At 44.4% G+C, this 25,191-nt stretch overlaps 1 protein-coding gene across 1 annotated transcript in view; it reads left to right on the top strand.

Moving 5' to 3' along the window:
- LOC149356739 (deoxynucleotidyltransferase terminal-interacting protein 2) overlaps positions 1–24,834 on the top strand; it is a 33,039-nt gene extending 8,205 nt beyond the window's left edge. Inside the window, exons 3-7 of the mRNA XM_089577816.1 lie at positions 1,107–1,236; positions 4,434–4,529; positions 13,625–13,789; positions 16,936–17,045; positions 24,682–24,834. Coding sequence (XP_089433942.1) covers positions 1,107–1,236; positions 4,434–4,529; positions 13,625–13,789; positions 16,936–17,045; positions 24,682–24,784 — 604 coding nt within the window. The 3' untranslated portion in view covers positions 24,785–24,834. The remainder of the gene's footprint in view (positions 1–1,106; positions 1,237–4,433; positions 4,530–13,624; positions 13,790–16,935; positions 17,046–24,681) is intronic.
- Positions 24,835–25,191: the final 357 nt, after the last annotated feature.

Genomic DNA, 25,191 nt, shown 5'->3' with positions numbered 1-25,191 from the left:
GCGGGGGCCCCTCGCAGTGTTTCGTTGCGCTCTTTTTTTTTTGTTGTCCTTCCTCGCCCCAGTTTTCTTTTTCTTTTCTTTTCTTACTTGTAGATAGGGCTCAAGGCATGACCTTTTGGCAATTTTTTCCAAATCGTGGTTAGACTCCAATCGCTGTGTGTGCATCAAATGGTTAAGCAGCGTTGAGGCTTCTTCGCATACTGAACCCGATCGAGCGACCTGATGAGCTCGACTACCTCAACATGTTAGTACCTCAACATGTTAGTACCTCAACATGTTAGTACTTCAACATGTTAGTAAGCATACCCTTTCATATATGCCTTTGTTTTTGTCAGTGGCATCCCTGGTTAGCTGGTTAGCGATCGTCCTTTTCATTCCTGTATGTTTGTTTGCGTATGCCCCTTCCCCTGTCCCCCATAGTTTTACGACCAGAGCGATGGAGTCACTTTTTTTCGAAACACACGGCGAAGCACGCACCCAGGAACTGTCTGGCATTCTCTTGGAAAGCAAGCCTGTGCACATATGTGCTTCTCTGTGTGTTTGTCTCTTTTTCTCTACTCCTAAGTTCATGGCTTTTAACGGAGCCGCCCCGCCGCGGTGGCTCAGTGGTTACGGCGCTCAGCTGCTGACCCGAAAGACGCGGGTTCGATCCCGGCCGCGGCTGGCCGAATTTCGATGGAGGCGAAATTCTGGAGGCCCGTGTACTGTGCGATGTCAGTGCACGTTAAAGAACCCCAGGTGGTCGAAATTTCCGGAGCCCTTCACTACGGCGTCCCTCATAGCCTGAGTCGCTTTGGGGCGTTAAACCTCCATAAACCGTAAACTGTATTTTGCAAAGGTTTGGTGGATAACGTCATCCGCAAGGCTCGGATTCAGTGTAGTGAACGAGGTGGTTGGCTTCTCGAAAGGAAGAGCGAACAGGTATTGATTTGAATTTTTGCTGCTTTTTGAGGCGTGCATTGGTCTAGTATATTGCAGAGGTAATCTTTGGTGGCTCTTCTGTGCTCTGGGCCTATCTGTCTAAAATGTCCAGACCCCTGGTCAGTGGCCCTTTAACATGGCTGTGTGTATAGGCTTTGCAGTCTTCCTTTTTTCATTACCTTCAGGACCAAACTGGCCTCAGAGCTTATTAGCCCAGGAGTCAGCGACACATACGTGGCAGTCCGTGCTGCTGAGCAGGCGACAATGGCCAGTCAGAAGATCAAGGAACTTGTACTCCAGTCTTCTGCTGACAGTGTAAGTGCGGCACACAGGCTCTGGAAGTGGCATGTGTTGTGTGTACCATGATTTCCCTTTTTTGCACTGCATGCATTTTCCTCGCAGAAACTTCGCAGGCCCTGTAATAAACCTTGTAACGCGATAGCATTGAGGGTCTTGGGTTTGGGTGGAAATCAAACCCAGAACCTTTGGATTCTGAGACGGGCATGCTGCCCACAGGCCTTGAAGGCTCATTGTTTAAAGGTGAATAAAGTGGACCTAGTGAATGTGCTGGTGCCTTTGACTTGGTAAACTGTCTTGAAGACATTTACTGATGCGTGCATGAGTAATTATGGGTATGCTGATTAGGAATTCTGTAATCCAGTGGGCGATGCGAACAGGACCTTGATAACGCTTTCGTGTTCTACTCTTTGAAGGCAAAGCTTAAAGGGGCTGTCAATAATGTTGTGGTATGCCTAGGATGTTAAAGGTAGAAGAAGCTTTAGAAATGTCCTCCAGCTAGAATTTTTTTAATGCATTTTTTGCAGCCTGAGTTATCTGTAGTGAAAATTTGATTTTCCGCGTCTTTGTGCCTTTCCCTCTTCTCTCACACATTAATATTTCTTCTAAAATCCCGTAAACTTCTCGACATTTTTGACATTTGTCAGTGTGGGCTTAAAAAAAAAACAGCGGTTTTCAGCAGTCATGCTATTTCAGCGGCATTTAAGCAGCATCGCTTTCCCTGTCTATAATCACAGCTTCCATGCTTCTTTATTTCTGACTCATAAGACACATGGGCCCGAGTTGGTGGAAGGGATATTTGCAATTTTCTAATCGGACCGGCAGTTTTAAGAAACTGAAAGTGACGGTGTTAGACATTGCTCAGTGTTTTATTTATTTTCTTTTTTTTTTATATAAATATTGCCAGCTGATATGAAGTAGTTTTATGCATGCCACCAAGGCGAGAGTCGCATCTACCAGCACCTGTCTCGCGCACTGTTAAAACATTCGCCAGGTCCGCACAAGAGAAAGACCCCGAAGAAAGCTTTGAGGGTTTGAGTGGTGCCGACCCTCGAACATGCAGGACTACCTTTTAACATCTGCCTCAGTCACAGAGTGACTGAATGCCTGAAAAGCTGAGGCTTGAAGTAAAAGTAAAAGCAATCACACGTAGTCATGACATGTCCTTTGATTGTTGGCAGATTTTAATTATGACAGCACTGTTTTTGAACATAGGATTCTGCTGAGCCGTTTTGTGGAAGGGAAGAGGCCTTTTCGCTCTCGTTGCTTTCCTGTGTTGCATGTGCTGCTCGTAACATTTGATGCCGTCCGAGTAGTCCCGGGACAATTCATAGGGAGGGACGCTCGCATTGTGTGTCCCCCTCATTCTAAGCGAAGGGGGGGGGGGGGGGGGGGTCCTGACCCCCCCCCCTGTCCCCTCCGCGATATACGTCACTGAACCAGGGACAGTGCAGCGAGAACTCTTCTGTCTTTGAGCATGAGTGCTGAGAGTGTAGTAAACAAAACCAAAGACAAAAAGTATCATAATTGTCCTCTTTGCATACATATTAGTAACATTGGATCAACGTTCCAATATTAGTGAAGTAGCCTCACTGTTCACACAATACAGTAATATCTTAATGATATGAATCTCACGGCCCCGCCGCAGTGGCTCAGTGGTTACGGTGCTCGGCTGCTGACCCGAAAGACGCGGGTTCGATCCCGGCCGCGGTGGTTCGAATTTCGATGGAGGTGAAATGCTAGAGGCCCGTGTGCTGTGCGATGTCAGTGCACGTTAACGAACCCCAGGTAGTTGAAATTTCTACAGCCCTTCACTACGGCGTCCCTCATAGCTTGAGTCCCTTTGGGACGTTAAACCCCAATAAATCAATGAATCTCACGGGGTTGCAAAAAATGTTCGTATCATCTGAAAAGAATCAAGTCCCTTTGCAGAAACACAGGGAATGGATTTATGCAGATATTTTCACAGATGACAGTTTATCTACGGTGCATACGGCACGACTGGCAATCACCACATTGGCGATGTAGGCGATATGGGCAGGCCTTGTGCCACTTCTCACTTGCAATGTCGGCGATGTGCAGGCGGCGCACGACCGCTCACTGCGTGACTGGTGATTGTAGTGTTGGCAGTGTGCTTAGAGCCCTTAAGTGCTCGAGGGCACGCTCGTGAATCACATGCTCGTATCATCCATAGTGATGTGCAAACATTCTATGGAATCAACTCCAACCAGGGAATTCCACAGATCCGTATCGTGGAGATTCTACTCTTTCAAAGAGCACCTCTTGGCATCGCCATATTACTTGCTGTACTGTTGTGTTCATCAGGTGGAGGGTACTTTTTCGCAGCAATGTAACTTGTGTGTGTACATGGTCTATGCGAGGGGTTCTCAATTTTTTTAGTCTGGGGGAATCCCAGCAGCTTTCAAAAGGAACCCCATCTGTCACTTGGCTTCTTTCCTGGCGCACTTAACATGCCTGCCTGTGCATGGCCTCTCAAAATATGCCCAAATTCAATTGATGATGATTGGCTGTATAGTGTCCGTCGCGAGTAATTGCATTATGATTGGTGCCAACATAGATTCAGTAAAGAGCAGATTGGAGACGGAGACACCCATGGATTTGGGGACTCAAGGAAACTACAAAACTACAAAAGCATTCCACAGATCAACCCAAAGAGCCCTATTTGAGAACACCCGGTCTAAGTTGCAGTGGCAGATATTCCCATGGTGGCAGCATTGCAGACACGTTCCAAAAGTCATAATGGGTGGCGAGTTTATGAGGTTTATGTTATTGTTGGGGTATTCTTACAGGTGCTTAAATATTGCAACATTAGGCTTTTCTCTCTCTCTCTGTTCACTTGCATGTTGGAATGCAGTAGTAAAATGCTGCCAACTCTCTTATTGTTTCACGCATTCATGTAGTCATCAAGTTTAATTTTCTTCTTTATCTGGGATTATTATAATTTGTAGCTTGTCATATTCTCGTTCTTATCTTGCATCATATGTGTTATCATTTGTGTGCCTCGTCTTGCTTAATGCTGCTATGCAAATGAATAAAATTCAAATATTACATGCATATTGCTTATGCATGTACACTTAGTAATCAAAAGGCTCAAAGTGAACTGCACCTTTACTAAAGGGTCATTTTTTCCCGCTATTCTTTCGTCACTACTTTTCATCCAGTGGCATCATCCAAGCTTGTGCTTTGCATTGCAGATGCTGCAGGGAAGTGTCCTTACTCCCGGCTTTGAGAAAAAGGATTCTGTGCCACCGTACTCGGAGTCTTTAAGGCGCATCAAGGCAAAACGTAAGGTGGGTAACCGTGCGCTCTTGGGTCTGGTGGGAGGAATGTCATTCGTACTGTACGCCTTGTGTTCTGAGTACGTGATGCTGCAATGCAGCACCTTACACGGCACCTGGCACGTAGAAGTCGTCTTGCAGTGCTTCCTTTCATTGGCTTGGGCACCGTATCATGGCTTCTGTTTTGCAGTTTTTTTGCTGTACGTTTGGATATCGAAAGCGACCAGTGTACATACGGTTTTTGCCCATGATCTGCCTCTGGGCAGGCCAGCAGGCAGTGTAAAATCTTTTATACATTCACCCGGCGGCCGTTAAGGATTTGTTTAGGACATTGTCAAGGGGAATAGAAAAATTTGTAACTTTTAAATTTTCTGACGATTTTAATACTACCATATTTACACTACGGTAAGTCAACCTGTATTTTTAAATTTGAAAATCTTAAGTGTTGGGGGGGGGGGGGGGGTTGAGTTAACGATCGAAACCAAAGCATGGCACCATAAGTAAAGGAAAAAAAAACGAGATATCAGGGTTGCTATGGTGTGGTAGCAATTTTATGTTTGCTGTATGGCTCTACCCAGTAGTATTGGGCTATTCTGCGCACTTGTTCGGCAGGATTGATCTTTTTTTTTTTACTTTCAACTGCGCATTCAGCGCTTCTGGGAGCATCGATAGTTGATGGATGGGCCGCTGTCCCAATCGTGACAGCACCGCTACTGGCAACGGCAGTGCTTCCGGGGAGTGTCAGTAGCTGATAGAAAAGCCTATGTTGCTTATGCATAGTTTCCGTTTGGCTGTGTTCGACGCATTTGAATTGACTGCCAGTCACGTTTTACCAGTTTTAGTGTAGCGCTTCGTGAATAGTAATTTGTGCTTTGGGGCCAGTAAGTGTTCGGTGCCCGTTCACAGGTGAGTCGAAGAAACAGACAACTGTGCGCCGGGCTACAAGTTTGACATTTTGGAACGGGTGATAGAGGTGTGGCGGCTACAGGGAGGCAAAACTTTCACCTGTTCCACGCAGTGTCATGGTGCGGTCGTTTGCGAAGTGTGGGATTTCGTGGAACGATGACGTTATAATGATGTGCTGTGGGACCGCAGCAGCAGTGACAACAGCCGCACTAGTGAGGACGATGGCACAAGTGTGGCCGAGTGGTCCAGTGACTAATACATTTTAATTTTGGAATATGCCCACGTTAATGCCCTTCTTTTCTTTTTTTTCCTGACACGTGATTCGGAAGGGTCGACTTACATTCGAGTTGACTTACAATCGTGCAAATACGGTATTAATAGTAAAAGAGCAGCTCACACTCGTCCTAGCACCTGTGGGAGCCGTACGGTCCTCTTGATTGTTGTAAACCGATGTGCCACTTCTGTGCCACTTCTAGATCATGCGTGGGGCACCAGCATGGGCACCACGCTTGTGCCTGCACAAGTCTTGCACCGTGCGCATGCACAGACCAGCTCCAGGATGCGCGCAAGGCGTGTGTGTCCAGCAAGTGTCTTTGGAATAGGGGCCTTAGCGATCATCATCTTCAGGTGTACCGTCTTCCGAGAGTCCCTTGTCAGAGATATCTTTCCATAGAAACCTTTCTTTGGTACCGTTCAGTGCGTTCGATATGTCACAGTTTTTGAAAGCCCGACCGATGAACTCCTTGGGAATGCTGGCCTAAGCGTCTGTGATCCAACTGCAGAGCATGGCTGGAGAGGGCCGTATCAGTTGTCCAGGGGCAGTAACTGCAGGCTTTCCTTACCTAGTGCAGTCCATGTGGCAGCACTTGACGCGGTGCCAAGGCTTTCGTCAGCAACGATTGCTTCCCTTTCAAGAGGACACATTGCTTTTAGAAAAAATAAATTTCATTAATTAAGTCACCTTTGCGCAGTCTTCATGGAAACAGGTATTTTTGTGTGCTGATTCTAAATAATGTCATTTAATTTCATGTAAAATGGTTCCTTGTGCAGTGATGCAATATGTTATGCAAGTGTTTTGGAGAGATCATGCAAGAAATTTTGCTGCAGGAAACTTGGTAAAATGCATGCGAATGGTTTGTGTTGACATCAAGCATTGCAGTAAGGGTAAAATTATCATCCTGCCTATCGTAGTTGTTGAGTAAGGGCGTTTTGAAGTTGCCATTTTGGAAATGGGAAGGAAAGTTTGCATCCCTGTTTGTGGAGTGGCAACCTGAGTACCCTATAACGCAAGTTGTATGACAGGCAGGGTTGTAATTTTACCCGTATTGCATTCCCTGATGTCATGAAAAGGTGATGCCATGCATTTCAGCAAGTTCTCTGCCGCAGAATTTCTTAAAATCTCCCTAAAAACTTTAAGTAACGTACTGCGTAAGTGCACAAGGACTTGTTTGATGTGAATCAGCACATAAAAATCAATGTTTCCTGAAGAATGCGTAATAGTGACTACATTTATAAATTTCTCTTTTTAATGAGCAGGGACTGCCCTTAATAGGAGATGCTAATCTTGAAATGAAAATTTTTATTATTAAAGATGTCATAATAAAAATAGGCTGGTATATATATTTCTTTTTCCAGGTTTCAAAAGTATAATTAGTTTCAGTATATCTCAATTAGTTCCAACATTATGAGGAAATAACTGAAGCCCAATTAGTTAATTTCTTATGGGTCATCAAGACACTTTCCCTCAAAATTTTTTGTTTGCTATTGAAATGGAGCTGTAGCCAAAGACCTGCCACCTGGAGCTCTGCTTTCTATATTGTTGTTGAGGTATATCATCTTCTAAAGGTGTTCAGTTATGTCCAGGTATCATAATTATTAAATTTAATTAGGTGACACTATGGTTCACAAAATTTGATACCGTCAGCTCACCAATGAAAAAAATAGCATAGCTCGAGAGTTTAGTTCTTTCTGAATTCAACGGTATAACATTTATTGAAATTGCTCCATAAAAGCAATGCGAACTTTCGTAAGGCTAGTCATGTTGGCAAAAAACACGAAGCTGAGAAAATCGCACTTGAAGTGCGCGCGCCAACTATTTGGAGGTCATTGTAGAGGCCTCAGAAAACGACGGACGTTCCAAAAAGATTTCACAATGGTGAGTAATAGCAGGATGTAATGGAGAGCACCAGCTTTCAAACGAAACCAAGATGGCGGCCATACGGGACACAATTGCAATGAGCGACGGGCACGAAGTGCTGGAATATTTTGCTCTGTAGTTGCCATTTCCGTGCTTCAGATGCATGAAATATATTGGTTATTAGTAGTTGGAGGTTGAATTACACCTTGAAATTTTGTAGGCAGGTACTTTAGAGTGTACTGAACCTGAATATGCCATTTTTGCAAAATCGAAATTTTCACATTTTTTTTTTTTTACCATTTCAAGGCCCGCATCTCCCCTTAAGGGGTGACACTGCTTTAAAGATTGACCTTTTGAACTGTTTGCTCAATTTCATTGAAACTTGCGGGGCTAGATTATACAGTAGCTAACTGGATTTTCGGACTCCAATAATTCAGACTTGCCCGATATTTCAGACTTATTGAGGAACCATCATGCACCTCATAGGAACGTGCACACATTCATGACCGATATTTTTAACTCTGTAGAGTTCAAAAGTTGGATTCCTTGGACGAAAATAGATGCCAGCAACACTGTGGCCTTTGTTTTTCGGTTGTTTGTCTTTTGGCCTGATGTAGTAGATGTGAGGGGGTATTGGTGTTACAACCAATTGGTTCTGTGCAGCCGTTGCTACTGTTATTGCTTTCATTACCTCATCTTTAGCCCCTGTGTGGCTATTTAGCTGGTGCTGACCCGTTTCCACTTGCATTTTGGTCTGTCTCGGGAACGAGGAAGTGGGGGTAATCAGGGCAACCGAAGCACACTAATTTTGGTGCCCTAGTCTTGCACTCTCACCCAGAAGTCTGTTGCGCTTGTTCCTTGCTCTCTTGCACGCATAAGTTATGACTTCACTTTGGCAGTGGCGTCTTCCTAGGAGGGGTGTGGCTGTGTTCCCTTGCCACTTACCGTACTTGCATGAATATAAGTCGACCCTCCCGTATCGCATGTCAAGGAAAAAAAAAGGGCGTTCCAAAGGTGCATTCCAGAGTGAAAATGTATTTTATTTATTTATTTACAGAAGACTGCTGGCTTTATTGCAAAGCCTTAAGCAGGAGTGGGTGTAAAATACACTTTGACAAAAAGAAAACCTCCTTGAAGTACACACAACTCAGCACATAATACCGAAAAAAATGAACAACGAAAAGAAACAACATTATACAATATTAGACGACACCTCGTGTCAAAATGAGCACTGGGGGAAAAAGAAAAGAAGGAAATGTTGAATGCTGCAAAATTGTTATGAATTCCTAAGCGACGCCGTAAACGACTCCACAGTAGAAGCCTCTACAATATTTGCTTTGAGGACATTCCATTCCCGCAGAGTAGGGGGGAAGAAAGAATTCTTATATGTTTCAGTGCGGCACGAGTATTCCTTCACTTTTAAAGAATGGTAGGATCGTGTCAAATGACCCGGGACTAGCTCAGTGTACTTTCTGCTGTTAATTCCTAATTTGTTGTGAACAATCATGAACATATATTTAAGCCTCTCGCGGTATCTCCTGAGCTGCAAAGACTCCAAATTTGCTTTCTCAAGTAGCATGGTAGGGGACGTCTGCCAGCTGTATGAATTATAAATAAATCGCACTGACTTTCTTTGAATATTTTCGAGTGTTTTAATGTTTTCTTTAGTGTAAGGGTCCCACACAACATTATTAGTCACTGGACTACTTGTCGACATTTGCGCCGTCGTCCTCACTAGTGCTGCTGTCATCTCTGCTGCGGTCCCACAGCACGTCATTCTAATGTCGTTGTCCACAGCATGTCGTCGTCCCAAGAAATCCAGCACTTTGCAAACAACCGCACTATGACATCGTATGGAACAGCTGACAATTTTCCTCGCTGCAGCTGGCACACCTGCATCACCTGTTCCGAAACGGTGGAAGTTGCAGTTCGGCGTGCAGTTGTTAGTTTCTTCGGCGTAAAGAGTGACAGCCGTCTTGAATGTAGCCTTGAACGAGTGCCGGACACTTACCGGACCCGGAGCACAAATGACGATTGACGAATCGCTACATTAAAAACTGGTAAACTGTGGCTGGCAATCAGGTCGAATGCGTCGAACAGAATCGAACAGAAAGTTTGTCTTTGCCATTTCAATCTCAGATAATGCACCATCTAGCCGAAATTGACGTTCTTCTTAACTATTCATAGTACTTAAAAATCAGGGGGTGAAAAAAGTGCTGGTAGGGTAGTACAGGGCCTTACTGGCCATAGAAAATGTGCAGCCTTGGCTTTTACTCTGCCATCATACATATTGCATCTTGCATGGTTGCACTTCTACTTTGCTTTTTTTCAACATTGCGTGTCCAACTTTTCAGTTTCAAAACTACCCGTTTTATTATTTTATTTTATTTATTATTCCTCAGAAGTCCCTTGCTGGACATTACATGAGGGGTGGGGATAACACGACAGAAGTAACATTATAGATTACTTAAAATGCTGGACAGTGGTTTAATGAGCTTCCTCGATGGCAGACTTGAATATAGTGTCATGTTTGGTGATGGTGGCCACTTAATTCATTCGAGAGGCCGTTCCAGTAGTGGGCTGTCTTTGGGAAAAACGACTGCTGGAATGTTGGGTTATGAGCACATTCAGGGTATGCAGCCATTCGGGTGGTTATGGCAGGAAATGCGATGCGAGCATGGGATGATTTTATTGGCTGCTGGAACATTGTGGAAAAAATTATGAAATAAATATAGACATGCTGTGTTATGATGGGTGACCTGTGTAGGTAACTATAATCGAATTTTAGTCTTGAGATGTTCGTATGTTAAAGTAGTCAGATGAGATGAACCTGGCGGCATGACACTGGAGTGGCTCAATCAGAATATGGTCCCATATTCGAATTTTGGTTTGACGATGTCTTGTAAGTGAGTGATACAAGGGAGCTGGGCGCTAATGCAAGGCTGCGCTGAAGGTACCCAAGGACACTGTTTGCAGAGGTGGTGATGCGGGTGATATGGACAGTTCAAGTTAGGTTGCTTGAAATATGATTGCCTAAGTACATGTAATTATCGATGGAAGAAAGCGCTGAGTTTTCAATAGTGTATACAGGCGAGCAAAAGTTAGGGCGACGATGAAAGAAAATAAATGAGGTCTTGCAAATATTAAGAGACATGAGTCACTTATCACACCAATGCTGCACTTGAGAAAGGTCATTTTGGAGAGCGATGATGTACGATGTATTTGTTATATGGCGATATATGATACAGTCGTCAGCGAAAAGTCAGACATTTTAAGAAATACTAAGTGGGAGATCATTAGTGATATTAGAAAAAGAAGGGGGCCTAGTACAGGGCCCTGGGGGACACCAGACTTCATGCATGAAAGGGATGATGAGTGACAGTTAGCATGGATGAATTGCTGCCAATCAGGTAAAAAGGCACGGATCCAGTCAACGATCAAGGGGTGCAGATTAAGATGGGATAGCTTGTGAATTAAACGGCCATGATGAGCTTTATCGAATGGCTTTTTGAAATCCGGAAACGGAACATCACATGGTATATTGTGGTCTAAGTGAGAGCATAGAATATGTAGAAAGAGGGCAAGCTGAGTTGGACATGAGCAACCTTTGAGGGAACCATGCTGATTAGGGTGGAACGAATTTACAGAAGGTAGAGGGGTAGCAACATGCTAGTATTAAATATACCCCATGATTTTTACAGCAAACACATGTGAGTGAAATGGGGCAATAATTGTACAGAGATTCTTGAATACAGGGATGGCTTTACCAATTTTACAGCCACGTGGTAATGATCCTGTAGTAAGCGATTGCTGGAATATGAGTGGCAGAATGACGCTGCGGATACTTTTAGTATTCTTGAGCACTTTTGCGTTAATGCCGTCAATACCCTAGGACAAATTGTTGTTTAATGAGTCAATGATTATAGCCATGCCACGGGGTTCGAATGAAATGTTTTCCGTGACCGGACGGTCAAAAAAATAGGATTTCAGGAAGGTTATCAGCGGGCTCATTGGTGAAGGCGGAAGAAAATGCAGAGTTAAGTGCACTCGCGACATCGGATTCTATAATGGGACTTGTGGTACCATCACAGAGGGAGATGACATTAGGTTCATGAGGCATAATGGTTTTCCAAAACCTCTTGTAGTTATTTTGTAACATTGATGGTAAAGTGTTGAAAAAAAAAGTTTGGCTTCTATTGCTTGTGTATTGTAGTGTCTTTCAGCGTTGTAATACCATGCTGGGGAAGAGTTGGTAAGCTTAGCCACTTGAAATAAGCACTTTTTCTAGCTATGTAGTTGTTTTAATGATACATTAAACCTTGGAGAACCAGCTCGCTCAGTAATGGTTATAGTTGGTATGTGAAATATTATGAGGCGCTGCAGTTCTTATTTGAAAAGGGTCCAGTTTGATTCGACGGAGCGAAGTGGAAAACGTGGCGTGAAGTTATCAAAAGAAGGTTGCTAGTCTGCGATATATGCTTGCGTAATTTCCTTTGTGATAGAGGGAAATTGTCTTTTTCATTCTTTTGTGATGAAACATGCTGCAAATAAACGTAGAGGAGACTGCCAGGTGATCACTGAGGCCATGCATACACGTTATCGAAGAAAAGTTGTCAGGGTGAGTAGTTGGAACAGGGTCCAAAATATTGGCAGAGTGATCTGTGACACGAGTAGGAATGGCAACTAACTGTGTTAAACCGAAGGCTAGGCACGTGTTTACAAATTCGCTTGATGCAGTGCATTTGGTCAACGTTGATGTGATGTCAGACCACTTTATCGACGGGAAGTTGGAATTGCCAAAAAGCATGATAGATGTGTTTTGTTGTTATGGTACTCAGTGCCTCATGAAAGAGGGGTACAAAAATACTGTTGCTGCTGGGCGGTCGGTAGCAAACACCAAGAAGGACGCTTGGGAAAGTTGCAGGACAAAGAAACCATAACATTTCAAGCGGGAATTGGGCATTTAGGTGAGAACAATGCAATTCAGATTTCATGGCGATAAGTACACCACTATCGCCTGAGCCATCATTCTGTCTTTGCAAAAAATATCAAACCCAGATAGGGAAGGCAGAATTTAAGAGTCATGAATGCTTGAATTAAGCCATGTTTCAGTTAGTACGACGACATTGAAAGATGATGAAGATATAAGCCTGCATAACCGATCCTGTTTAGGGATAACACGGCGTATGTTGGTCAACAAAAATGACAGAAGATATGGGTCATGACGGCATGTTTGGTGTTGAGGTGTGACTGGTTGCTAGTTTTGTTTTAGCTCGATAACATTGTCAGAAGCATGATCAAATGTATAAATTTTGTTTCCCACAAGAAGCCTCTCGTGATCAGAGTTCAAATTTGGTATTTAGTCCAATGCCAAATTCTATGAGGCATTGGCATGCAAGGCGTGTTTAGGGCGAGAAATCTTCGGCAGTACTGAAACCACTGTTCTTCAGTTTCCCACTCGCCGAAATTATTTGTTATTTATCCTTGAAATGCGCAAACTTAACTATGGTGGGTCTAGTCTTGTCGTCATGGAAGGTACCTAGCTGATGAGCGCGCTCGATATCTCGAGGCTGTACAGACTCATCCAAGCACTTATTACAAAGACCGACAACCAGTTTCTTAGATTCTTCCCATGACCCCTTGCTTTTGTCTTCCAAGCCATGAAATATCAAATTACAGTGGCATGACCGGTTTTCTGCGTCGTCCATGCGGGCAGCCAGTGTCGAGATCAAGTTCCGAAAGTCATTACTGGTGGCCCTTATACTTTCTACCCCGGTTTTTGCAGCAGTGAAGTACGCGCAATCCGTTTCAGTTTTCGTTAGTCACGTTTTCAGTTCATAGAAGCCTGGGAGCAAATGGTTGTTGCTATTTTTCAGATCTAATGCTATGCTTGTTTAATTTGCAAAAGACAGTAAGAGGGCCTCGAATTTATAATTCACTACAGTGTGCCGACTGTTCTGCTTCTGTACTGGTCGGACTGTGCAGTTTCATGGCACTGTATGCTTGTGGTGATGCTGGGAGCAGCTGTGGAGTTGAACCTTGTTTGTTTTTTTCCTTATGACAGGAGGAGCGTAGCAAAACAAAGGGCCCCGGGTGGTTTGGCCTGCCTGCACCCGAGATGACAGAGGCACTGCAGCGAGACCTGGAGGTTCTTAAGATGCGGAACGTGTTGGACCCCAAGCGCTTCTACAAGAAAAATGACCTCAAGGACCTTCCAAAGTATTTCCAGGTATAGTTATACCCTGTGCCATTTCTTTTCCTGAAAAAGGTTTCTGTTTACTTAAATAATCTGCTGCCGCGGTGGCTCAGCGGTTATGGTGCTCGGCTGCTGACCCGAAAGACGCGGGTTCGATCCCGGCTGCGGTGGCTAGAATTTCTTTGGAGGAGAAGTTCTAGAGGCCCGTGTACTGTGCGATGTCAGTGCACGTGAAAGAACCCCAGGTGGTCGAAATTTCCGGAGCCCTCCACTACGGCGTCCCTCATAGCCTCAGTTGCTTTGGGACGTTAAACCCCAATAAACCAACCAAACCAACCAACTTAAATAATCTGTGCAAGGTCTACCATGGAAAGCAGCAACAGGTATTTTTACAGGCAGTAGCTGTTACAGTTAAACCTCGATGTAATGAACTTGATGTAACAAAGTCTTGCAATTTTCAAAACTTTACACCCATAGAACACTATGTATTTTTAGCCTCAATATTATGAAGTAGATTTTGCCGCACTTACAACCTAACGAAATTTCATGGTTGCTGGAAACGAACCTGGGGAAAAATTGTATTGTGGGTGCAAGTGGTTGAGCAGAGCTTGTACGTAATGTGGGCGGCGCCTGGCTTTCACAAAGCACATAGGCAGACACAGGTACAACGATGGTTATAGTGGTGAGCGCGCCGTCGGCCTCGCCATCTGGGGTAGTACGGGCAAGGCTAGCACAGGTGTCTGCGCAGCCTTGGCAGCCTGCCAGGCGAGCCCGTGGCTCTCGCTGTCTTTTCCAAAGTCAGTGCTGAATGCAAAGCGCTGCCTGCACTCGAAAGCAGCGCACCGCGTTTTTTGCGTTTGCAGATGCCCAAAGCTTGGTAAAAGGACCAGAAGGGTCAGTGCTGATGGCACACTTATCAACTGTGAAGCCTGTCACGTACTTCACACCTGACAACCTCGCTTCTCACTCAGGTGATGCGCATATCTGCAAAAAAACGTGAGGAGTGGGATGGGCCTGATTTCATTTCGTTGGTTTATGATTGGAGGACACTGTTCTTGCTCTCGCCGACATGGAGAAAGAAAGGAGAGTAGGGGGAGGGGCAGACGGGATGGCCCACCACGAGGCCGCCGTAGACGGCCATGAGGTCGCAGCGGCGGAACGCATCGTGTCGGCTGTGTGCTCAGGCACTTACAAAAGGATGATGATAACGGCAAAATTGAAGCTCAACACGGGTGCGTTGTCCCTGTCACCCATGAGTGGTCGGCACAATAGATGGGCCGAGGCGGCTCGCGAGCTTGCAAAATAAGCAAGACGTGCGTAACACAGTTGCTACTAGCAAAGAAAGGGCAGAAGTAAAGGACTACTCTAATCACAAATCAAGCTTTTTTGTGCGAATTATCTGCAGCGTTTTTTTGGCGGATTCTTAGCATGCCAGGCTACAAATTTCCATGTAGTGAAATTTCAGTATTACGAAGTAAACTGCCGATTTTACCAACTTCATGAAATCGAGGTTTAACTTTATACAGTGGCTGTTGGAGCTAGTTGGTTCGTCACGATGAAACTTGTGGCGCTTGGAAAACGTGGACAGATACAAAGTGGACAACACATGTTGTCGGCATCGGCTGAGTGGGAAGCGAGGTTTTCAGGTGTGACGTGCGAGACAGGTTTCACAGCTGATGGGTGTGCCACTGGCAGTGACCCTTCCAGTCGCTTCGCGGAGTTTCAGGAATCTATAAACACAACATATGTGGTACTATACCTTTTAGCACAGACAGCATACTGCACTCGGCACCAATTTGAGGCTAGATAGCGCGGGCTGTGGGCTGGCCTGGCAGGCAGTGCCAGTGCTCGTGCCAGCCTCGCCCATACTACCCCAGATGGCACATTCCATATCTGGCAGCCGTGTGCTACCCGCTTTCACGTATGCACTTCGATGCGCGCTTTTGTACATGCTCCGCTCATCCACTCCAGCCTCCAGCACAATCTTTCCTTGGGTTCATTCCAAAATTTTGTTGGAGCGGAAGCTTCGTTGTCATGAAATCGAGCCAGAGCATTGACAGATTACTCTGGAAAATGAATGAACAGTGTTTATTTTCCAAAGATCATTCAGCTTTCGTCTTTCGCCATCTCGAAATCAGTGCCATGGCGCATTTGCTTGGCACTCCGGAAATCTCACACAGTGGATGTATTTGCATAGTAGATGTACCTGCTACATTTGCTATTATAACTAATTTTTTTTTTCTCAGGCATTATAAAAAAGCACCCGCTTTCATCCTGCGAGAATTCGTACCAAGACCGCGTTGCCTGGTGGCATTTTGATGTGGACTATGCGCTCGTGCGCTTGCATCACTGCGTGTTAATAGGGGTCGCATGCACCTTGAAAGTGATGCTTTTGACGACATGCCAGAAATGTGGTTGCTCCGATTCTTCGAAAACTATTTGCGAAATGCGGTACGTCAGGCATCTTGCAGTGACATGACACCCACTGGCATGGCTTCTGACAGCTCAGTGGCGCTGGGCCTAGCGTGCTCCGCAATGAAGCCTCGGAGAATGTGCTTTGGAACTAGCCACCGCTTTTCATAAAATGTTTGGCGCTTTCACTGGTTTTCATCTACATGATTGCTTCACACTGAATTAACGCAGAGCTAATTTTCGTTATGCCTTCGTCAGCGCAGTGAGCAAAAAAATCCAAAAGCTGCCTTGCACCAGTGGCCGCTGTCCACAGTTGTGCAGTCCTAGCCATTGGCAAAACTGTTGCAGGGAGCCGTGCGCTGCCTTGCGTCTTCATGCGCGCATTCCTGCACATTAATTCCGATTCAGCAGGGGATGTCAGCTGCGCTATTGAAAGTGCAAACTGCCTTTGGCAGCTGTGTTTGGTGAAGCCTGATGAGGTGCAGGCATATGTGGATTCGGAAAAATTTCGTTGAAGTGGGACCTCGCTCCGAAAATTGTTCTTTGTGGGGGGAAATGACTTTATTGCCTTATATGGTTTGCTGACGAGAAATTTCACCACAGCAGCATTTGTTGTAGTGGGATTTGACTGTATGAAGACGTGTTACACAAGCAAACAAGGAGTGGGCAGAACAAGTAATTTTGGCCCAAAAGTTCATTTAAAAACGGTGCAGAGATGATGTGTGCAGCTGTTAAGTTGTCTTCTCCTGGTCTTTGTTCACTGTCAGGTGGGGACAGTGATGGACTCGGCAGCCGACTTCTACCGCGCCAGGGTGCCCAAGAAGGACCGCAAGCAGACCATGGTCGAGGAATTGTTGGCTGACGCTGAGTTTAGGCGGTAAGTGGAAACAAGGCATCCCCCGTACAGCAGGTATCGTCTTTCAGGCTTCGGCTAGTCGTCAAGAAGGGACATTTCTCGAGAAAACTTTTTTTTTCCAGTAAAATCTCGTTACAAGAGACATGGTTGCAAGAGACACTTGGTTACTAAGGATAACTTTTTTGGGTCCCTGGAGTGAATTCTTCACTATTTAGAGGGGACACAATCCACGCAACGTGGCCGACATCATACCAACTTGTATGCACTGCTCTTTTCATTCCCTTGCCTCGATTCATGTCACACATCACATAGTTGCACATACTGTCTCGCTGCACCGAAATTGGCATATCACAGACTGTGTGTCCTCATGGAGAGAGCATGAACTTCCTCCTCAGCTACTTCATTGTCACAGCCCCGACGATGTATTCAACGCGGATGAACTTATCTAGTCCAACTCCCCAGTGTTTTTAGAATTCTTGGTTATAAGAGACATCTTTCTCGGGTCCCGTGAGTGTCTCTCGTAATGAAGTTTTACTGTAATGACGTTAGGGGGCTAATTGAGCTCCTCGAATGGTGTATACATACCTGCCAACTCTTCCAAGTTTTCCTTAAAATGTACGAATTTGGACCGATATTACGGTTTTTCAAATCTTGCCTCAAATTTTGTGAAAAATAAATTTCATCTGTGAAAAACATTTGAACTTCTATAAAGGAAAACACTGTTGCCGGTAGTGTGTTGCACTGCCACGAGAGATGCAGTGCGACATTTTTCTTCAGAAAAAAATGGGTGCTGGCTCGCTTTTGCCAGGGCAAAGGTGGATCGAACTGTGGATCGAACTGGGGAGCAAGGTCTAAGTGGTGGTAGCTATGCTGCGAGACATATTACATGGGCCACATGTTGATATTACAAGTGTTCAGAGCGACTGCAAACTTTGCCGCATGCAGCAGCGGCGAACGACAGTTCCCCGTGGTTGAGCTGTGTTATAATCTATGCCGATCGAGTTGATAGAGCGGTCTTCAAACCAACTCAAGACCTGTGCAGTGGCTGCATAGAGGTGGTGGTGTCATGAAACGTTTGTTTGGAGCCATTTGTGGTTGTTGCAAGCGTTCCTAATTCCTGCGAGGATCATCACTGACAGTGGCGCGAGTGACAGCTGCTCACAGTGAATTTCCTATGCATGCATAAGCTGCAAAGCATAGTGACAAGTGCTTGTGTAGTGAAAGTGATCGCGATCAGAGCGAGTGCTTTTCCGTCAAGGAAGTGAAATGTGCACCTGCGAGAGCTCACTACGCACACTGTGCTTTCCGAATGCTGAAATGAATTTGGCGTTATGCAGCTAGTCGCATTGTTGTGATGGTTGCAGTGATCGCAACCAAAGCGCGAGCACATGAATTTGATCGCTGCTTGTGTGGGTACTGTGCTTAAAGACTGCCAGTGTGCGACGTGACACGATCTTGGCTGCATGGTCGTTGGACTGTTTTCTGCCGCGACAACAGCAGCGCGTCGCCATCCTTCTGCGCCTTAGTGCTCCATTCAGTACATTTTGTGATGATGGGTGCTCGGGGTACGGCTGGCTGGCGGCGCTGTGTAACCTGTGAAAACATCAGTGTGCAGTGCAAATATCTCTTCAGCTGCCGGCTATGCAGACCTATGTCTGCAATAAATATTTGCATGACAAATTAGTGACTGAGCACAACTTCCTCTGCATGATGGTGGGCGAGCTGGAGAAGTAGTTTTTGGTGTAGGTAGTGACAACATGGTATCACGAGATGAGGAACTCAAGGTACAAACAAGAATGATCGCCACAATTAAATCACGGCTGGTTGATAGTGTATAAATCCCTAAAAGGTGCCAACTCATGTCTCTTTTTCATGAGCATCTTATGTGATGTTATGCCAAAAAAAAAAATGTATGGCAGCAGCTTATGCTTCTCAAGGCGAGCAATCCATATACAGTCGGGCCTCTTTAATGTGGACACTGGTTCCCGATCAAAACTGTCCGCAGAGCAAGCTGTTCATGACAAGTCGTAATAAAAAAACAAACAAAAATATTCAGAAAACCCTCGTGATTGCTTTTTTTCTTTCTTTGCATAGCAGTGTTAAGTCAGTATTAGACAATGCTTGGCAGTATGAAGTTGAAGTGGGATTTTGGTTTCCACTGTGATCCGAAAAGTGCAATGATCTTGAAGCTCCTCGTGGGCCATGACATGCTTTGTGCTGATCTACCTCTTGGCTATGAAACTTGATGATTTTGCTGCTGGTCCCTTTAGATTGGGAGACCAACGGTATGAAACTGGATGAAATGATTGCAGTGCTAATCTTGTAGAGCTGCTTGCCAACTCGACTTTATTGGTGTTGAGCAGTTGCTCAGCAGCGCTCTCTGTGTCAGCAGCAGCAGTTTATTTGAGACATTCTCGAAGCCTTGAGAAGGAGGTGTCATTGATGTGCATGCGCATGTCCATCTGCTACTTTGATTTGCCTGTGACTGCCTCCTATGAACATGATTACTTGCCTGCTGAGTGACTGCAGTGGTGGGCCTACAATCTACTGTGTGTTGGCAGTATAGAACACTTTCCACATTTCCTTAATCCTTCTTACATTTTACACATTCAAAAATTTATTTGCTTACACATAGATGCATATTGGCACCTTCCTCAGTGATCAGCTAGGTTTCCTGGCACCATTCTTGTACACGTTCCCAAGCTAAATTAAGGGGGGATGAGGGTCTTGAAAACTTGTTTTTTATTTTTCGACATAACTTGTTGAAACTTAGCAAGCAGGTGTATCATAGAATGCTGATTTCAAATATGCATTTAGATTTCAAATATCTCACCTGGAAGAAAATTTATCGCAAAATAACATTCAAATTAGGTAATTTTTTACGGGCCTTTATAGTAATTTATCAGTTAAAGAATGATTTTTTAAGAATAAGCAGACATTTGCAAAAGCCCAAAGCACATCCTAAAGCTTTCTGTTTTTCTTTAAACTTGATAAATGAGCAATTAGGCCAAGTGTGGGCTAATTACTGCAACGTCATTTTTTCTTTCCAACTTTGTGGTTTATTTATGATCAATAAAATTAGTTTGTAGACATTCTGTTAGCTTTAGGATGTGCTTTGGGCCTTTGCAAATGTCTGCTTATTCTTTAAAAATGTTTATTTAACTGATAAATTACTAAAAAGGCCCGTAAGAAATGACCTAATTAGGATTTTTTATTTTGCCATATATTTCCTTCCAGCTGAGATATTTGAAACCTAAATGCATATTCGAAATCAGCATTTAATGATACATCGAGGTGCTAAGTTTCAGGAAGATATGTTAACAAATAAAGAAAAAGTTTTCAAGACCCTCATCCCCCCTTAACAAGGCTTATTAACAAGGCTAACCTTGGGAGTGGTGAACACTCCCAAGGTTAGGTTATTTGTAAACATAAATACCCCCGAAAGCAGAAGATCTGACAGCCGTCGCCGTAGCTCAGAGGTAGAGCACCGGACGCGTAATTCGGAGGTCGTGGGTTCGGATCCCACCGGCGGCATGTGGTTGTTTTTTCTTCTGCTTTTCTAATCCATAACATATTCAGTAATATTATAAATTGATCAACACCACAAAATAAATAGATAAATTAAAAATCCCCTGTGCCCCTTGGTTTCTGTGGCTATTGGCTTCTCTCACAAGGCTTATTTCAGTTCTTTGAAATGTGTTAAGCACTGTTGCATGGTGGTTGGCTATGCAGTGCTGACGTTGCCTCGTTCCTCAGAGTCCTGTAGTATCAGTGGAACCGTTGACCTGTTGAGGCAGAGACCACATTTAATCTGAACCCATTCCCTTACTCCCCTGATTGAATGAAATGGTTGTTGCTGTTTGCATTGGCAGATTCCCCCTTTGGACCGGCGTCTAGTTCTGTTCTTGCATGCCTGAAACCAGAGTATAGCATTTTTCTTTTCTTCTGCGGTGTACTCGGTTTAAAAAGTGCTAACTTAGCATTGTGGGTGCAGATAGGCATCTGTAAGGTTATAATGTAAGCAAGCAGATCTGTTCTTTTATTTTTAAGCAGCTTAATTCATTGCGTGCAGTGAGCAATCGGTGCAGGGAAGTGAGTCGCCGAACCCTGACAATGATTTTGGCAACGGGAAATTGTGTGAGCACGTGAAGTCTGTGTGCCTGGCAGTTCACAGGTTAACATAAATTTCGGTGCAGGCAGTAAGGCAAGCAATGTGATGGCAATTCTAGTGTGTAACAAAGGCCTGAGGTTCAGGCGGTGTTTGACTTACCAACTGAAATCCAAAAAGTCTTTCCACTCTGCATGTTATAATGCGACAAGAACATATGTGACAATGGGCTCTATGCATTTTCACTCTGTCCACTCTGATCAGCGAGTTTCAATGTTAACGAAGTGTAAGTGTATTGAAAAAGTTTTCTCCCCAGGAATACTTTCCATAATTTGAGTCTGTATTGACAGTTCTTATACTGACGAGGCATGGCTGCATACATGAAATTATGGTTAATTTTCTTGTCCCGATGATGGCACAGGCAAATAATCTATGTTATTCAACTATGTGACTCAAGAAGTGCATTTGTGTTTGCAAATTATGAAGGCTGATTATAAGGATGTGTTGTATGGCACAGCAGTTTGGTCATTCAAGACTAATGGTTGGCTTTACCTGACACCACTCTCATCAGCAGATTGCAAAATGAGCCCTGTGGAGCTGGTGAAACTATGCTACAAATAAAGACGACGGGAAACAACACCACAGCAGAACATGGCAATTCTTTCTGTGTTGTGCTAGTCCCTTAGCGCAGTGTCGACATGGCAACTTGACACCAGTTCACCTCACAGTACACTCTGCTCAGGCTATGTGAAACTTTCAGAAGGCAACAGCAGGACAGGAAGCAGGGTGTACGCATATTTAGTGCACGCTATGCAGATAGCTTTTTGCCGCATCATAGCTTAGGCTGCCGCGGTGGCTCAGTGGTTATGGCGTTAGGCTGCTGATCCGAAAGATGCGGGTTCGATCCCGGCTGCGGCGGCCGAATTTCGATGCAGGCTAAATTCCAGAGACCCGTGTGCTGTGCGATGTCAGTGCACGTTAAAGGACCCCAGGTGGTCAAAATTTCCAGAGCCCTTCACTACGGCGTCCCTATACAATACAATAAACCAATCATAGCTTAGCCTCTGTATGTGACTTAGCAGTCATCACCAAGCACCTACAGCCCTATTTGTGGCATTGGCATGTGCTCCAAGTCATACAGCACATTTCGTGCTCTTGCCCCTGCTAGATTGTTTTGTCCCATTCAGTTGTTTCATCCAAATCGGCAAGCTTTTATAAAGCTTTCATGGGATAGCCAACTTGCCCTCATTCTTCACGACATACACTTGCACCTTGACTTCAACATCCCCCTTGACGCTTTTTGTAATAAGATCCATCATTGGTGTAAGGCTGAATTTTTCGTGCTTTTAACTTGCATCCAATAGCTCTAAACTGGATTGAAGCTTTAACACCAGCCGTCGGCAGATTTCCCATGCTAATTCTTACGCATCCTGCTTTTCTTCCTGCAATCTTGGACGTCCCCCAAGGCATTGCCCTTGGGCCTAACCTTTTCATTACTCATACCAAGTGTTGCGTCACAAGCCTTCATTTATGGCTATGGGGTCTGCCGTCTTGCAATCAGTACCAGCCTTTCAATTATCCAGGACATTTTGCATGCTCTAGTGTGACCTGTTTGCTAATGTTACTAAAAATGCACTAATATATTTTTTTACTGTCTGGGTAACTACATTTTGCCTACTTCTAAGGTGTTGCCGAGAAAGGTGTATTCACTGCCTGCTGGTTCCAATACTCAGCCATTAATATGGCTTGCTGTGTAACATGGTCTCACCTATTAATTGTTATACAACCACCCACAACCTAGAATATTTACACCATAACATGTTCTTTAGCATCCTCGTCTTCCAAGTTACTTGCGTTCAGAAGTCCGGTGTGTCATCAGCTAGGTATACTAATGCTACATGGCACATATCTAATACCCCTGTCGCACAGCCGACTCGGAACTCACTTCACCTAAGGGAGTGCAAGGGAGTTTTGCCTTAAAGGAGTTGTCATTGTGTCACATGGCCTGTCACGGAGCTTTTCTAAGGATCCGCCAGGGCCCCACTGTTTATTCAGTTAAAACACAGAAAAGAATAATGTCCGGAAGGACTTATACTTTTTTTTCTCACAAAATATCGCATAAAAAAAAGTTTTCTAAAAACAGCGAACATGTTCTCAGCACAGCGCTCTGTGCACCATTGTGCAATGCCTGTGCAATGGATTGCGACTAGTGTGACTGTAGAATTTCCGCTCTGGCACTTGGGGTAGCGTAGGTTTCGCGTCGTCCATCTATAGTGCTACAGGGCATGGAGGAACGCTACACTATTACCCGTGTGAGGTGTGAGCATGCGTGTGCAGATCAAAACAAGCGAAATGACATAGTAGAGGCAAGCCGCCAAGTGCTTAAGATGAGAGTATAGTGCAGTTGCTAGAATTAAACATAACTGAACAAGCTGGAATACTTATTTTATGCGATAAAAACTAATATAGCTACCAGTAAAGATGAAGTTATTGAAGAAAAACATTATTTACGTACTCGGAAGAGAGCACTCCCTTCACCCTTCGAGGGAGGTGATCGATCTTCTTTCACTAGGAACATCTTTAAACTTCCCTCACTTCAAGGCTGCCTTGTGACGTGGTGCTCATCTGCCGCGAGGTAAAGCCTACCTTGGTTGAGGGAATTGAAAGGAGTTCAGCCGTGCCCGTGTGACAGGGGTATAATTTCGCTGAGATCCTGGGATGAGTTCAGACCCGAGCTGCTTGTTTTATTCTCTCAGACTATTGTTGAAGCTCCAGTGTCACCGCACTAAGGGTGACTCTTCAGATTTCATCTCGCCCTCCACCACTTTATCTTTCTTCTTTCACTCCCACCTTCGTCCCTTCCCTGATGGCACGGTTGAGGTGTCCGCCGAGATATGCGAGACAGATACTGCGCCATTTCCTTTCCTCAGAGCCACAAATTTTTCGCTGTGCTCCACGGTTACACCACCAATGAACGGGCGCTTGATTGCTGACCTCTGAAACACCACTGAAAATTCATGGAATCATTTTTCCTTTCGTTGGCAGTCTGGTATGGGAAAAATTTGGGGCAGCTGCTGCCACCTCAATTTTGAAGTAGAAATGGAATCTTCAAAGTCTGTTTTAAGCCGCACTATCATGTCCAGATAATCATTATTTGCGCATCTTAGAAGATAATGTCATAATGGAGACAAGAGGCCATACACTTAACATCCACAGATGTCATTTAGAATAGCATGCTGGTGCCTCAAACTGATGGCCTGTTTGACATGGTTGGTTGCACAAATAATTCTGACTACTGGATATCTCTAGACTGCAATAACTGTTAGTGAATGCATCAAGATTGATTTTAAGTATTTGTGTCTCAGGCTTATATGGGGCATTTGACAGACTCTTCAGATGCAGTTGAATTTCAGAATCAGTGTACATTTCATTGATCATTTCTAACATGGGCTGTATTGCTGGGTTCTTTGTGATGAGCGTCACCTAAGGAAGTTTTGAATGGCCCTGAAATTGTGCTTCATTTTCTTCTGATTTATTTTTCTGTTGCAGTTTCAACAAGAAGAAGTTTAATGAATACATGGCCCGGCAGCAGCGAGGAGTTTCACGGAAGGCCCTGAAGCACATGAAACGGCTGAAGAAGCGGAAAACATGAGTTATTTGCATGGAAAGCAGTGAATTAAATATTGTGCACAACAGCGTAAATTGTGGCTAGTTGATCGGTGCAAAAAATCTTTTGTACAACTTGCTTCTCAGCACCTTAGCACCTTTTCTTGCTGAACAGATGTGCAGATAAATAAAAACCTATCTCTTTTGGTATAGTAAAGATTGGGGTGCCTAAAGTTGAGTTGATGTGTATTCAGTACCTTTCTCTATGGCAGTGCAGTCTACTTGCAAGGTACTGCATTTCGTGCTGGCACTCAGAACTTTGATATTTCATCTGAGGATAGGAGTTCATTTATTTGTTTATTCAAGTAACTCACAGGCTATTTTTTTTTACACGGGGGTATTGTGCTAGTGGGACATATGCATGACCATTAGAGCAAAAAGAGCAATAAAGGA

Source organism: Amblyomma mixtum, chromosome 3 (assembly GCF_055824585.1).
Source record: "Amblyomma mixtum isolate Tamu chromosome 3, ASM5582458v1, whole genome shotgun sequence".
In the NCBI taxonomy this organism is placed as follows: domain Eukaryota; kingdom Metazoa; phylum Arthropoda; class Arachnida; order Ixodida; family Ixodidae; genus Amblyomma; species Amblyomma mixtum.
This window is presented reverse-complemented; position numbering and strand designations above follow the sequence as displayed.